Source organism: Tympanuchus pallidicinctus, unplaced genomic scaffold (assembly GCF_026119805.1).
Source record: "Tympanuchus pallidicinctus isolate F22 unplaced genomic scaffold, pur_lepc_1.0 scaffold3, whole genome shotgun sequence".
Lineage (NCBI taxonomy): Eukaryota > Metazoa > Chordata > Aves > Galliformes > Phasianidae > Tympanuchus > Tympanuchus pallidicinctus.
This window is the reverse complement of record NW_026294747.1, coordinates 74,485,420-74,501,656: the sequence shown is the minus strand read 5'-3', so window position 1 is coordinate 74,501,656 and position 16,237 is coordinate 74,485,420. Positions and strand designations below refer to the sequence as shown.

At 41.9% G+C, this 16,237-nt stretch overlaps 1 protein-coding gene across 1 annotated transcript in view; it reads right to left on the bottom strand.

Annotated features, from left to right (window-relative positions):
- Positions 1-13,390: 13,390 nt before the first annotated feature.
- Positions 13,391-16,237, bottom strand: part of MKX (mohawk homeobox) — a 42,463-nt gene continuing 39,616 nt past the window's right edge. Inside the window, exon 6 of the mRNA XM_052695344.1 lies at positions 13,391-16,032. Coding sequence (XP_052551304.1) covers positions 15,846-16,032 — 187 coding nt within the window. The 3' untranslated portion in view covers positions 13,391-15,845. The remainder of the gene's footprint in view (positions 16,033-16,237) is intronic.

Sequence of the window (16,237 nt, the reverse complement as noted above, 5' to 3'; positions counted from 1 at the left end):
TTTCTGGCTCAGTCTCCATCTTTGTACGCTCTTTGACTTTCCCTATCCACTCGTTTCTTTCTGAAGCGCTCATACCTAGAAACAAATTCAAAGTGTCCCTTTGAGTTAATATACCAAGTCTTTTCATACCCAGAAGAGCATTATTTCTGAATGATCCATCTTGTCGTGTAAGGAACATTCCTGATGTTTTTTAAATATCCTGCCGGCGCGCTTTCACGGCGCGGCTCTGGGGATTCTCCCGCAGCAATTTCCTTGGCTTTGTGGTGCACAGCGCGATTCCCGACTTGGACTACAGGCATTTGTTTTCCTGTTAGTTAGCGGCATTGACCACAAACCAGCCTGTCAGAAAGGGTGTCAGTTAACATGTTCAGCCACCCCTTTTGAAGCTCGAGGTAAACTGTGAAATAAATTTCTTCCCCTGTTGGCATCTTTTGTGAAACTAGAATTTCTCAGCAATCGCCAGAGGCTCTGGAGCAAGTGTTATTTGAAGCAGGTCGTAGGATCTATTCCCATGTTTTTCTTTGTGGTCCGCCTGCCTGTGTTAGACTCCAGAACACAGTGCAAATGTTCAGTCTCCCATGACACTGAATAGGGGGCGTATAGGCTACTCCTGCAATATGGCATTCAGAAAGCTCAGTGCAGGAACTCCAAGTTCTGCTCAAAACAAACATACCTTCTGGAGGGTTTCTGCCCAAGTATTTTTTGTGGAGGCCAAAAGCACTTACAGAGCTCAGAGACCCTTCAGGAGTTGTTCCATTGCACCTAACTGGAAATTTCCTAGCTTTCTTCTGGCAATTTTAACTTTCATGTTAAATGTACATCCCTCTCTGTCAGCTTCTATGTTTATCAAGTCTGTTGTTGTCTTCCGTATGGGAACCACCTTTGTCCTTTATGTTAGGCTCTGAGAGGCTGGAAAAGTTAAACAGCCTCCAATGGATGGCTGCCCAGTCTCCTCTGCTGGCTGGTGGGATCAGAACTTGCTGTCCTTCCCCTCCACTCTTACACTTGGAATGTAAACACACCTCCTAAAAACAGCGGAATAAACCAGCTGCTATTCACTCTTTTAACCATCTATTGAGCAGCAGACTACTATGCCATGTTTATAAGGCAGACTGCTGAAATGGAAAATAAGAGTGAGGAGGCAACCTCAAGAGGCCAATCTGCCCCTAAGCAGGATCAATTACACCTATTTAACTCTTGATTAATGTGTCTCTAACTTGTTCTTAAGAAAAAACTTCCGCAATGGAAAGTCTACCACCCACATAGGCAACGTATTCCAATGCTTCTCCATCTAATACCTCTTCTTCCATTGGCATAATCTACCCAGTAATGAACCTACAGTCTCTTTTGCTGCAATTAAAGCCCATTGTTTCTCAGCAGTAATTCAAAGAATAACCCCTTCATCTTCCTACTGGCCACACATATTTGAAGATTTTCATCTTCTCTACACTTAATAATCCAAAAATCAATCAATTTTTCCTCCTAGATCTTGTTTGTTCCTAATCTAATGACTATAGGCTCCTCCTGGTGGTTTTTTACCTCCATTGAGAGCAATGCTAAACACTTGTGGTTCAACGCAACCTCAACAGAACTCACTAGAGTGGAATAGTTGATTTACATGTCTTATAAACCTAAAAATACAATTTCTTGTGACATTTATTTATTTGTTTTTTAACAACAGAATGATTTCGGATCCTGTTCAATTCATGATCAGATGTAAATTTCTGAAGAATTCCCAGCTATCTCCCCAAGCTTTGAGCACTTGACCAATTTTTTCCCCTCAGACCTTCTCTATCTAGTTTATCAATTCTGTTATTTCTCAGGTCATTCCTGTATTTTGTCAGGGTGATTTTGAATAACACTGCCTTCTCACGTACTGTGAAGGAGCACCCATTTGGGAACAAAAAAGTAACAAGTTTCTGCTGTGCAGCAACTCTGCTTTGTTCTAGACCACCATGACAAACATGCAGAGGCAGAGGGAGTACATCCTGGCAGCAACAGAGATATTTTCAGGGCTGTATGTTCCCTACAAACTAGTTTTATGAAATGAATAGCACATATCCTGCAGCCACGGATCCCCTGCTTTACTTTACTAACCAAGCTATTGTTGAAAATATTGAACAAAACCAACAAAGGACAGACCTCTGTGCAAGCCTTTCATCCATACTTCCACATATACAATAGATGTGAGTATAATCAAAGAATATTAGGATGCTATAATCACAAAATAAACAAGAGAGTTAGGCAAAGTAGACTATGATAACAAAAGAGAATAAATGGAAGACTTACCCTTATCCTGGGCTCACCCACAAAACACCAGTAGAGGCAATCTCCAGAAGAGATCCTTCCCCACTGGGAGCCAGCTCTTAAATAGGTATAGGAGGCAGCACAGGTGATTTGCGTTCACCTGAGCTCCTCTGGCTGACTCATGGCTCACCTCAGGTGATCAATTAGAGGTTCAGGCCATGACTCAGCAGTTCCCATACACTGCACCCCTTCATGGCGTGAACCAATGATCAGGTTAACTAAAGGGTAAGCTTTCCCTAATACAGAGATCCGCTATATTGCGATGCTTATACAATTTTTATCGCGACACATGTTGGTACAATTCAAGACGAGTGATGATCAGTGGATGTCCATATTCTTCTGTAGGCCAGTGCTCGATGATGTAACTGGAGGCACGCGGTCATGAGGTGCAGGTCCGTGCTATGTTCCATCAGTCCCATGCAGACCATCACCAGGTGTTGCACGTGATCTGACAGCAACACTGGAGTGCTTGATGGCATTTTGTTCCTTCTGGTGATCCTGAAGGCTCACAGACTCACAGGGAGTAATACAGATGTGTCAGAGGTACCAGGAGGGGAAGGTCAGCTCTCCAGATACAGGCTGTATTTCTATCCAGGGTCAACACTTCTGCTTGTACTGGGGCACATCCTGGCTGCCTGTACCACACCTTCTGGCCAGATGTCTGTGGCTCCATAACGATATCAGGCACCAAAGGAGGTGTCCTGATCTGCCACAGGGACATGATGGGGGTCCCTTTAGCAATGAAGATTGGAGTGTTGACCACAATATCAGTAGGCCACGTACCCGTTACTGGAGGGACTACTGAGCCTCCCACCTCCAACAATCTCCCCCAAGGTGCAAGTAGGCCACACTGCTTGGGTCCTACCTGCACCTTCCAGGGCCATTTTATTTTGTGAGTATCCGGATCTAAATTCTCAGGGGCAGGGAGCAGAAGATTATTTTTGCTACCAATCTGGGGTCTTACCTGATGATCAGTGCCTGTAATTTGGATCCTAAGCGGGGTGGCCCATGTTGTCTGCAACATTCTCAGGGCACTGAGTCTGCCGTCTCGAGGTCTTTCATTCAGGTCCACAGGGTTTCATACAGTCTTTTCATCCACCCCTGCAGGGACTGGGAGTCTGTCTTCAGGGCAGCCTTAAGAATATTGTTATGACGTTCGATGAGGCCTGCCCCCATTGGATTATACGGCAGGTGGAATCACCATTCAATATTATTTTCTTTTGCTCAGGGTTGTATTTTTGCACCAGTAAAATGAGTCCCTTGGTCGCTCTCGATGACTTGAGGTGTCCCGTAGGCAGACATCAGTTTAGTGAGTGCCTTGATGGTATATGCCTGGTTTGCTTTCGGTACTGGATAGGCCTGCAGTAGCCCACTTGCAGTGTCGACGCAGGTCAGGGCGTATCTTGCCCCTTCAGAGCAAGGAAGGGGCCCGATGTAATCGACCTGCCATCACTGGAGAGGATTGTGTCCCCTAGCAAGATGGGCTGTTGTTTCGGGCAACGATCTTGGTCTCAAATTGAAGCAAGCGTTGCAATCCTGGCATGCCTGGACAATATCAGATAGTTGTATGGGCAGTCCCCATGCTTTAGCAGCTGCCCACACTGTCTTTTGTCCAGCATGGCATAGCTTCTGATGTAACCAGCAGGCGATGTTCTCGGTGAATTCTCAATCCATTGAACTCGGGCCAGTGTGTCGGCTTCATCGTTTCCTGGTGACTGTAGGGCTGATGACCAGAAACATGGTAGACATGTACAGTCCTGTGTTTGACCGTATTCCATATATCTAACCACACGTCTTTGCCCCAGATCAGTCGGGCGTGGATAATCCATTCCTGGGTGGCCCACTGTGCAATCCAAAGACTGAGCCCCCAGTACACAGCCCAACTATCTGTGCAGATGTTCAGGATACCATCACCGGGTTCCTTGGTTATAACCATCCACACGGCTCGCAGTTCTGCCCATTGGCTGCTCTGACCATCCCCCTCGTCGAACCAGATTGTCTCGGTGGAAGGATGGTATGCTATTGCTCTCCACTTGCTCGGGTTGCCCTTGCTGGACCCATCTGTGTACCAGGCATCTTCAGGGATAGGATATTTTCCCTCCTGACTCTTCTCTGGTGGAGAGACCAGTATTTCTTTTGGTACATCACTGTGATACGTCATTGGGCCTAGGATCTTCTGGAGTTCTTCTTTCAAGGGTGATGAAGACAGACCACTCATTTGGCTGAGATAGGTGACCCATCGTGCCAGTGCTTTGCTTGGGCTACCCCGTCTTAGGAAGGTGGGTCAGATCTTTCACCCACCCCTGAATTGGCAGAGTGGTCTTGACTATAACTTCAGCTGTTTGAGTTATTGGCTCTACTGCCTGTAATGCCGAATAGGCAGCCAATAACTGTTTTTCAATCATACTGTATCTTTCTTCTGCTCTGTGCCAAACCCGAGACCAGAAACCAATGGGGGTCCGAACAGAGCTCGGGCATTGCCACAGGCCCCAACCGAAGCCGTCTTGAGTAACATGAACGTCCAACTCAGCTGGGAGGGTAGGATCAAATATACCCAATGCCTGGGCTTGTTTAACTGCTAGTTTTGCTTGTTGGAAAGCATCCTGTTCGATTTTCCCCCAGTCCCATAGCTGCCCCTTTTTTGTGAGTCTGTACAGTGGCCTTAGCAGCTGCGCTAGGTGAGGTATAAAGGAATGCCAGTAACCCAATATACCTAGCAACTCTTGCAGCTGCTTTGATGTTGTAGGGACTGGGAATGCCTGAACCTTATCTATGACAGCACTGGATAGTACTTTGGTCTTTCCTGACCAAACCACCTCCAGGAATTTTATGGACAGGCCTGGACCTTCCACCTTTTGGGGATTTATAGCCCATCCCCTCTGTTGTAAATAGGTGGTTAATGAATCTGCCGCCTGTCCTACTGCCTCCACTGAGTCAGATGTCAGCAGGAGATCATCAGTATAATGATACAGGTTAACATCATCAATATAATGATACAGGTTAACATTTGTCCAATCAGCCAGGTCATGCGCCACTAGATTGTGACAATACTTTGGTGAATGCACGTACCCCTGTGGCAGGACCTGAAAGGTCCACTGCCTGCCTCCCCACGTAAACGCAAACTGATCATGCGATTCCTCAGCAATAGGGATACTGAAGAACGCATTTGCTAGATCTAGGACACAACGATAGGTTTTTATCTCCCTACTTAATGTGTCCATTAGGGAGGCAATATTGGGTACAGCGGCACGAATGGGCGGCGTGACCTTATTTAATTCTCTGTAATCTACTGTCATCCTCCATGTGCCATCCGACTTTCGCACTGGCCATATCGGGGAGTTATATGGGCTGTGTGCAGGTCTTATAATGCCCACTTTTTCTAATTCCTGCACCGTTCTCAATATTTCATCTTGCCCACCTGGGAGTCTATACTGTCTCACATTAGTAATCTGGTGCGGTTTCGGCAGGCAAACAGGCCCATGTTTCGCATGGCCTCTTAATATTGCCTGCACCGCCCAGATACTGATACATCTCTGTCGAAGTCTGAACTCTCCCATGGTTGTCTGGAGAGCCAGACCCTATAGAATATCTATGCCCAGGATGTATTCTTGGACTGGGGCAATAGACACCTTGTACTCCTACGGTGGGAGACGCCCAACCCCCAATTTTAACTGTGTTTGGGTGACAGGAATAGTCTGTCCCCCAAAACCACCAATCATCACTCTGTCCCCATCAAATTTTGTCAGATCTCTGTATATAATTGATGTTTCTGCTCCAGTGTCTACTAATGCCATAACTCTCTGAATATTTTTTTGGGACCAATAAATTGTTAATTCTACATAGGGCCTCTGGTCCTGTCTGGAGGCCCTACGGGGACTAACATCCCTTGTCACACCATGAATTGTGCTATAGCCAATTCTTTTGCTTCCAGTGGCTCAAGCATTGTGGTCCAAGACACCTGAGGCGGCTTTTTTTTTTTTTTCCCCTATTTGGAACAATGAAATCTTCTAGGTTCCATGTTGTTGGTACTCTCTCTATAACCCTTGATTTCTTAGGGTAGTTCTGGAATTTTTGATTGTCCTTCAGTTGTCTCCAGAGCTAGAGAAGGACATGGTTGGGCTGGCGGTCAATCTTAGCAAATTGGACCCCAGCCTGAATTAAATCATTAAACATTTGTTTTCTTGAGAGCCTTATGGGTCCCGATTGAGGAGGTCGAGTAGCTGGCATTTTGTTTTTACTTACCATCAGGACCTCTGCTTCTTCCAACATCTGAATGTTGCGCCTAGTCCGCAGGCGTTCTGTTTCTCCCAAGTCGGCCACTAACTGGGCAGTCTCCTGAACTACAGCTTCTGAGGCCACCAGGGGATTTAATATAGAGACTAGGGTACCATAGAGATGGGAGGGAGCTTGCTGTAAAATCAAATCTCTCATCCCTGCTGAAAATTTGACCATATCTGGGCCATCAAATGTGTCTTCATAGATAGCCTCTCTTACACCCAGTTCACAGATATAATTCTGGAGGTCCTCCATAGAGGACCACATCCCTGTATGTAAAGGTATGTCCAATTTATTTGGCCATACCATATAGCAGGCCACCATTAACCATTCTATTATAGAATGGTTTTCATCAAGGTATTGATTACCAGCATATAACCTCTGCCTGAGAGCAGGATGGACAGTCATGGTGGTCAACTTGGCTATTTCTGGGCCATTCACCAAAACACTTTCTGCCCCAGAATCACACAGTCTCAATAACCAAGCCAGCACACTTTCTCTAGGCTTCTGCCGCAATCACTGTACTAATTCATCAGTTTCTGCTACCGTGTATGGCCAGGCCGTTACATGTAAGTGAGTCTGGGCAGGGGGCCACTGATCAGGCAGCACCCTGCTGGTCGGTCCTGCACTTTTTTTGTTTTCTGGGTTATGACAGGACGGACTTCTAGTGCATCGGTCAAAATTGGATATTCAAGATCTAGTTTGGATTTTTTATTTTCTTGATCAATGAAGTCTGTTGATTCAGGAGTCTGGTCATTGTTTATTGAAATGTTACGAACTTGGCCTATGGGAAGATGTAGAAGTGGCTTCTACCCTGTTAATACGCCAAGTTCTTGTTCTAGTTTTTCAATACAGTCTTACAAAAGTTGATTTTCATTTTCAAAAGTATTATTTCTTATTTCCGCATGATTTAAGGCAGTTAATAGTGGCCATGCCACCGTGGAGGCAGCCACTTGTCTTTCTATAGTAATGAGCACATCCTTGCTGAGTCCCTGAAAAGTAATCAGCCAAGCGATAAGGGGAGATAGTGCCCATAACATGTAAGGGACCCCATTTTTCAATGATAACCGCTAGCTCATAATAGGGGGGTCCCACAAATCCAGGGATCTGCCCTGGAATCATTTTCTCTAGAGGAGTATTGTTCTCCCCCTTGACCCATTTATAGGAATTCCAAAGAAAAGACATGATGTAAATTTTAGTATATTTGGCCTGCTTGGCTCACCATGAAAAAACTCACCTGTGCTCCTCTGGCTGGCTCATGGCTCGCCTCAGGTGATCAATCAGAGGTTCAGGCTGTGACTCAGCAGTTCCCATACAGATGTGGTACTTAGGGACATGGTTTAGAGGGCATGGTGGTGATGGGTTGATCTAAGAGGCCTTTTGCAACCTTAATGATGCAATGATTATATGATTTTTGACTATGAGCCCCTGATAACCTCTCTAAGTAAGAGTTTTCAGGGTTTTTTTTAACACTCTGAGTGGTAATTTCAGCTACAAGTTACGTCCTCTGCTTAGTTATGAGAATAGCATGTAAAACTGCCGAAAGCCAACCAGAGCCAGAGTGGTTGTCAACATAGTAGTAGGGGAATGCAGATGAGCAGGACTTGGCTGCATCTTAGAGCCATTTGCTCTCTGGGTTCATGCAGCAGTACTTGATGAATCACCAGCACTTGCAGTCTTGTTGCTCTGCCTTTTTCTGAACTACAGCCTCTCTGAAGTGTGTGTTCTACCTGAGAGGTGGGAGTCGTGAGAGTGACATTCTAACATCGAATCCATTGGTTTTGTTGAACTCAGCCCAGGGGTTGTGATATTTAAACCTTCACAAATGAAAAGGCAGTGAGTCTTCCTCATGCTACACAGGATTGTTTTTCTTTTCATTCTCACAGACCAGGTTTAAAAAAATTACACTTGGTATTTGGTTTCCATGCTACCATTCTGTTGCTGTTGAGGGAATGGAGCAAGAAGTAGCTAAGTATTAGTTTACATAATAACATTTCCACATGCTTGTATTTGGTTTCCAGTTGTAAATCCAGGTTCCACCAGATCCCACTCTCATGCTGGTACATGTCCTCATGAAACAGATATAGGGAGTATTTCATCTTATGAATTGGTTATAGAGTTCCCAATTCAGCTGCCCATTAGGAAACTGAAAGGAGATTGTAACCTTCCTCTATTTTTGTTCCTGAAAGGAAATATAATTGATGCTTCTTGGAAGTTATTTAATATCAATTTCATCATGTAAAAAAATATTGACAATTGTTTACACAGTAAACACTTCTATTGCAAGTAGCCTTGGAGATAGCAGTTACAGAAATGTGTTGAAATCTTTAATCCTTGCTCAAAGGATGGCTTCATATACACTTCAAAGTGACAAAAGCACCAGCCTTTCTAGTCAAAGTATCCTCTGATTTTGCCCTGGACATCACTCAATGATGCCAGCCTGGGCAAGCTGCTCTCAAGAAGATTCTTCTACTGCCCACACGTCAGAAGCAGACACCAGTTTCAGGAAAATAGCCAGGGGACTGGAAGACTAGAAAAGGCTAACACTTTTCTTGCTTCACATCTCAAAATGTGGAGGGTCACTGACATTTGTTTCCACATTTTAAAAATTTGGTTTCACCATGAATAAAATGTTGTGTCCAATCTTGGACTCTGAATTTTCTGGTTTCCTTTACACCAGCTAAGAAATATATTTTTATTGCTATTGCATTCTCTCTTTAAGGCAGATGCCATCTTCAGCCTCACACCTTTGCTTTCTCTTGCTTTCTCTGTTATTCGCAATCAACAGGCATGAGCAAGCATCACCATGCAGATGCCTCCTCTCCAAGGATGCAGAGTTCCAGTAAATGCTGCACCTGCCTGCTGTCTTAATTTTCTGGCCACATGAAAATTCTCTTCATTAACACAAAAAGAGGAAAAGTCCCACAGTTGTTCCTCAAGCAGTATTTTTCTGAAGGCAACACTGGCAGAAGAATGTCCTTCAGCAAAAACAGCATGGTGTTTGCTGAAATGTTCAGCACCAAAACTCGTACTCTAAAATGAAGTATCTAGATACAAACTGTGATATTCACAGATGACTGTGCAAAATTGCTCTGATTTTGTGAATACTGAGCATTAGAAGTCCTTCCATGCCACACTGGGGGATATTTTTTTTGTGCTCTGTGGAAATTTTTGATCTGTCAAAACTTTCTTTTTTTTATATGGGATTGGAGAGTGTAAACATATAAACAAATAAATATGAAGAGCCAAAAGAACACTTTTTAAAAGTCAGTAAACATAATTTGGTAACCTCAATATTTTTGTAAGTTTCAATAATTTCTGCATGGCTTTGATTGCAACCTTTTAATTTGCAAAAGTTGAGCTGAAACACCGCTGACAACTTTTCATAACTACACCGACTGCTGTTGAGTACCTGGAAGTTTTAAAATCTGATCATATATTTTGTGACCATTTCACAAAATTAATGGATCTCAGGGTCTAGCTGTCAATTTACTAAAAGGGCATGAAAAAGGAACACATCATTTCTTAGAGTGACAATTATTATCCTCACACCCATGAGGAAGATGAGACAGCTTAGTTGAACATTTCCAAGTCACAAGGATTCTCCTTTGTGAAACATCTCCTCTTATATCCGAACTTCTGCATCCACAGTGTTGGACTACAACAGAACTTCCTTTTTCAGCTGGATAGAGACATTTCCCCCTTCTTAAGATGATTTTATTTTATTTTTTCCAAGTGCTTCAGTGTGCTCCTCAGCTGGTGTTACAGAGAAAGATAGATAGTGCTGACTTGAGTCCAGCAGGTCTCTTTGTGATTTAGGATTTCACATCTTGTTTCTCTCGTTTCCCTTGACTTGACCTGTGTCTGGTTTGGACATTTACTATCAGTTAGAAGTTTATTTTCCTTTTGCTGTCGATGAAGAAATTCAAGTGCTGCAGAAGGTGATGCCTGCTCTGTGACATGTGCCCAAGATGCAGATTTCAATTATAATAACATCAGATACCTAAAGTTCCTTAAATGCACCAAACTGAGGGTGCCACTTACAAAACTGCCCTCTCCTACATTCAGAGTCTCATAGCAGCAGGGTGAGCAGTGGGGGACATCTTGTTGGTATGATCCTCATCTCATCATCCACTGGTATTCCTCAGTGTTTAGAGTATCCTCAGAGGAGGGTGTCAGCCCTTGCATGTGGACCAAACCCTGGATGAGGATTCCCAAGGCTCATTCTGGAAGCTTGCAACAGAGCAGGGCCTGTAGTCCAGTTTTTCACCAACAAGGTATCTTTTCTTACACTCAAGATAATGTGCGTTTACCGTAAAGAAAAAAATGTCCCTAATTTGTGGTTATTTACAGCACTGTAAATCAGGCACATGCCACGAAGTACCAATAAAAATTGTTTAAAATCAGCCTTAAATAGCTAAACTCTCAACAGCAGCTCATAAAATGAGACTTGGCAGTTCCTAGGTAGTTATGGTTAAATTGACGGTCCTTTGGGGAGTTAAGATAGCCAAAAGTAGTAGTAGTTAGGAGTGAAGTGATAGACGGTAGAGCTTGTTGGTTGAAGAGCCTCCACTACACACTCCTGAGACTTCATATGTTCACTGACCCCAGGCTGGGAGAAGGAAGATATTAGACTTCATCACTGAACACTGACTTGTTGAATCGTACACCCTTCACCTATGTAGAACTTGAAACTGCAAAGCCAGACAGAAGTATGAGCTTTGGCATGAAGGATACCATTGCTGTCTGAATGTAACAGGAGACTTTTCAGGCAGGAAGAAAGAAGGAGAAGTAAGTCCAAAACAGGCTGAAAGGAAGGTTAAGGAAAACTGAAGAAGGGACCAACACCACAAATGAAAAAAAAAAACCATCCATAAAGAAACCAGATCTCAGCTCCTTTTAAAAAGTCAGGTGCGTGAGTTATATAAGCCTTCAGCCAGGTCTAACTTCCGCTGCCAATAACCACTTCCACTGCCAATAACCCAAGCTGACATAACAGCAACATTAAGGAGTTTGGAGATTTTTTTTCTGTTGCATTAGGCATTGATGTATCTTTCCCAATTTTTTTTCTTGTCACAAGGGAGCCAGACTCCTTCCTTCTTGTTAAACAAGAGGAGTTTCAAGATGGGACCCAAACCTAAACCCTGCCTCAGCACTGTGAAAGCTGCAGGGCTGGGTCTCAGTTCTGCTACTAATGAAGACCAAGTTCACTCAGTGTCTGGCAAACCAGCTAATCCAACATGAGCTCACATTCATGCTTCATCACTTTCCTGCCTTAGGTAGCTAATATAGGTAGATATTTCACCAAAGTGGCTCCCATCTGGCCACGTCCATCTACACACAATAGTTCAGCCATGCAGCGCAGTAGTGTTATCCTCTTTGAAATGTTAACCTGAGACCAGAGAAATCTGAGGACATTGCTGTGGACAAGTGCAGGCATAGACTAAGCAATGGTCCAAAAGTTATACAGACATACTCAAACTGTCCTGAGTCCAATCCGTGCTCTGCTGAGGATCTTGGTGTAGCAGCACAGGCTTGCTGCCATATTAGGGTGGCTACTAATTTCTGAACTAGAACACTTTTTTACACAGATAGCTCAGAGCTGGCAAACAACAGTCTGCAGATATGTGAACAAAATCTGGCCTGCAGGTCTTTGGAAATGGTTAAATTTGTTAGATTAGGAACCTGGTTCCCTTTAAGGTTCATTCTGATTCTCCAAGAGTCTCACAGATTGTTCAAAATAAAACAAGAATAAAACTGCAATCTGCCATAATTAAAGCTAGTACTGTGACTACCAAATTGAACTGAAGAGCTTTCTGGAGTACTAGAGAGTCTGACATCCTCAGTCCAGGCTCCCTTCTCCTTCCAGTAGGAGGCCAAGTTTTAGGAAAGCATAGTCACACTAAGGACTGAGTGAAGGGGAGACTTGAGTTGAGAGACTTTATTGCAAAACGTTTGAGATTTCACAGCAGGAAAAATAGTGATATATGTGAGAAAGGTGGCTGTGCTAGGAGATGACTGTACTCTTCCCTTCTACAGAGCAAGTAGGCACCTGGGGCAGCAAAATCTCTGCTGCTGCAACTTGCTTCTTGTCAGCACTAGGATCCTTGCTTTGCCAGAGCTGCCATTTTGAATGGGGAATTTGTGAATATGGTGTGAAGCACTGGTGACTTCTGGCTGCTTACAATTATCAGTAATCCCATCCATTTTTAAAATTAAGACTGCTTTCTGTAGTAGCATCTCATGCTTCGTGTTGTGTATCTATACTGGTGGATAGTTTAGGTGGATAAAGCACCAGGGCATATTCTGAAAAATTAGCTTAATGAAGGGATGATGAAGAAACAGGTTTAAGCCCACATGTGCCTTATCTATACCTAACTCAAAACCATTCTTTGCACAGTACAGAGGTGCTATTAATTCTTCCACATCTTCTAACCCAACAGTGCAATGGTTACTTTATGCACTCTATGTGTGGGCATCCAAATCCAGGTACTGTCCTTCACAGAAACCCCAAGTTAGAACTTAAATCCAAGACACCAAATAATCAGATGACTTCAGAATACTCTGTATGTTGGCCTGTGGCTTGCTCTCATTCTGCTTGATGGAGCTGCTTCACTGTGAGGCCACAAAGTGAGAACTATAGCTTAGTGCTTGTAGCAGTTGTATGAGACAGTCCTGTTTATCTTTGCCTGTCTCATGCTTATATCCCATTATAGAGCAATCCTGCGTGTAAAAGGAAACCAGAAATGCAAATGACTAAGGAGAGATAAATGAATATTTAATTCAAACCAGCAAGATGTTGTTTGCAGTTATTTATTTTACTAAAATGGTTACATATGTTGAAACAAAGAAGAGCTATAGTAATAATGTTTGTTTTTCCAATATCATAAATAATTATTGAGTCTTCATTAGCTGTTGGCTCAGCACTGATTGTGATTCTTGTTATTTAAAAAAAGACACACAAATAATTCATTAGAATTTGTGTTTTCAGAAAACTCTAAAGCAGCAGTAGAAAAAAAATAAATTAAAGGAAATGGTAACAAGAAATTATGCCAAGTATTTCTTAAATTTAAATCCACTTGATGTGTATTACAGATTATTCTTTGTGCTTTGATCATTTTAAAGAAAGAACCACGAACAAGTTGTTTATAGTATGGCTTGTCTTCTCCACTTTTGCTCCAGAGAAGTCACCAAAGGTACCATTTTTTCCTGACAAATGTTGTTGTCATTTATGCAGACAAAAACACTGTGAATATTCCTAACAGAAAAGTTTGTCAAAATCATCGATTTATTTTCACAAAATATTTAATACCAGAATAACTTATAATAGTATGAACAAAAGTGAAGTATTAACTCTCTGCTATTAGTTATAAACTCACATTATTATGTCAAAATCCAGTAAAGTATAAAAAATTAATGTCACGGAATCTTAGACACATAATGATGCAAGTCAGTGAAACATATACTTCAACTGTTCATACAGTCATGACAACATACATTTCTTGCTTGGCACTTTAAGTCAATGCAAATCAGCAATTTAGAAAACAAAGTAAAAATATATATGTACAAAATATTCTCATATCAAATCATTTTCATTGTACACTAAATAAACCCAACAACATGTTATGTTACATCAAGAAGTTTCCTAAGAAGTCGCACCAAGGCTGATATTTGCAATGTGTCTTGACTATTTTAGTGCAACTGGAACAGCCTATACTTGCAAGTAAGTTTAATCATTAGCACAGTACTGCTTCCAGTGAAGTGGGAATTTGGCCATTAAACTCAGTGGAAGCAGGAATGAAGTCTTATCTTGTTCACTGATGGCTCATGAAAGAGGAAAGGAGTGAGGGATAAATAGGAAAAAACCTGACAGGATAACCACAGGAAGAAAAAAATCCAATTCCTAGCAACAATCAGTTCTTTTCCAGTTTTCTGTAACTGATTCAGTATAAATTGTATTTGGCTTTGCCACTGTAAATTGCTTTCATGTACATTCCATTCAAGCACTGTAAACCTCATTAGACTATTGTTATATGATTTAATAATAACTTGTACACCCTAGAAAACCCTTAAAATAAACTGGGCTTTATGCTAGTTATTATGCTCAACAGCAGTCAAGTATAGAATGTGACATTTAATACATTTTAGTATCTACTTAAAACCCTCCGACATCAAATGATGGGATTTTTCAATGTTTCAAGTCCCATTTGTGTTACTACTGTGGGCTTTGATAGTTTATACTACAGCTTTTTCTCACTAAAATGTGAACTGTCGATCAACTGTCCTCATCTATGCAGTACCTATAAAATAAAAAACATTTAAAACACATTGAAGTAATAATTTTCACCATGGAAACAGTTTTGAGCTCCACTGTAAATAATAAATGGCACTACAGATTCAGTTTTGTACAAGAAGAGTTCCATTTTGTTTACTTATATAAAAACTTCCGTAAGTCACTAGCGAAGCTTTAGAACAATAGAAAATGGACTTTACAGCTAGTCTGGCTAGAACCTTCTCAACTAGAAATCTTGAACAAGCAACATGTCTGGGAGCATATGTGCAAGTTCAAAATAATCTGAACAATTAACTTATTTCCTAAATGTGTGTGTTCTAGAGTATTGCACTTTTCAAAGGAATGATTTTGGTTTTTTAATATACTGCATATACAGGTAAGAAACATGCATAACAATCTCATTGTCACTTTGACAAAACATACTGTACAATTTTTATAACACTGTTGATTAAAAAAGAGAAAAAATGATGTAACAATTTTATTAAGACTTGTCAATTCAGTCAAGTCTATTATGCACAATTCTACAGGGCCTCCAGCAGTAATGTGTTTAGCCCTAGGCTGCTTAAGCCCACTTGGAATAATACACAAAGTTTAAGCATTATGGCATTGTCATTTTGAGGCATAATACTGTTGTACTATGCCCACGTTATAGCTTATTTTTTGAAAGCAAGGCACTTACTGTAATAGCAATGCAAACACCTTATGCGCACTTTGATTAACATAAAATAAGTTAATGTTTTGATAAAAACAGGTTTTTTTATAATTTACATGCCTTTCAAAGAAGCAATCAAACATTTCATTTAATACAATGAAAATGTCAGAATCTGTAGGAACACTGTTTTTCAAACTGACTGTACTGTAAAAGGGGACCTATTTTCCACATCTGCCTCATATCTGCGAATCTGATTTTGCTGAAAACCAATCCTGTGAGGAAAACGTCCGCTTGACAAGAAAAAAGGAACTCATCTCTTTAAAACTGCTGGACTAATGGCACTTTAACAGTCTTTACTTCTGATATATGTGAGGATTTCTGGATGATGCAGCTGGTAGTTCCCTGCAGTTTGTCCTTCCCTTGGGCGAGGTTTGTTAGGGCCATGGCTGCGTTGATCTCCTTCCAGTATGTTTCGTCTTTGCTGGTTCCTTTTCTGTTAACTGCGCTAGATTCAAGCAATAACAAACAGTTACATACATAGCTTACATAGCAGCCTTCCAGTAGCTGAAAGGAGCCTACAGGAAAGCAGGAGAAGGACTTTTTATAAGGGCATGTAATGACATGACAAGGTGAAATGGCTTTAAACTGGAATAAGGCAGATTTAGACTAGATATTAGGAAGAAATTCTTTACGTGGTGAGACACTGGAAC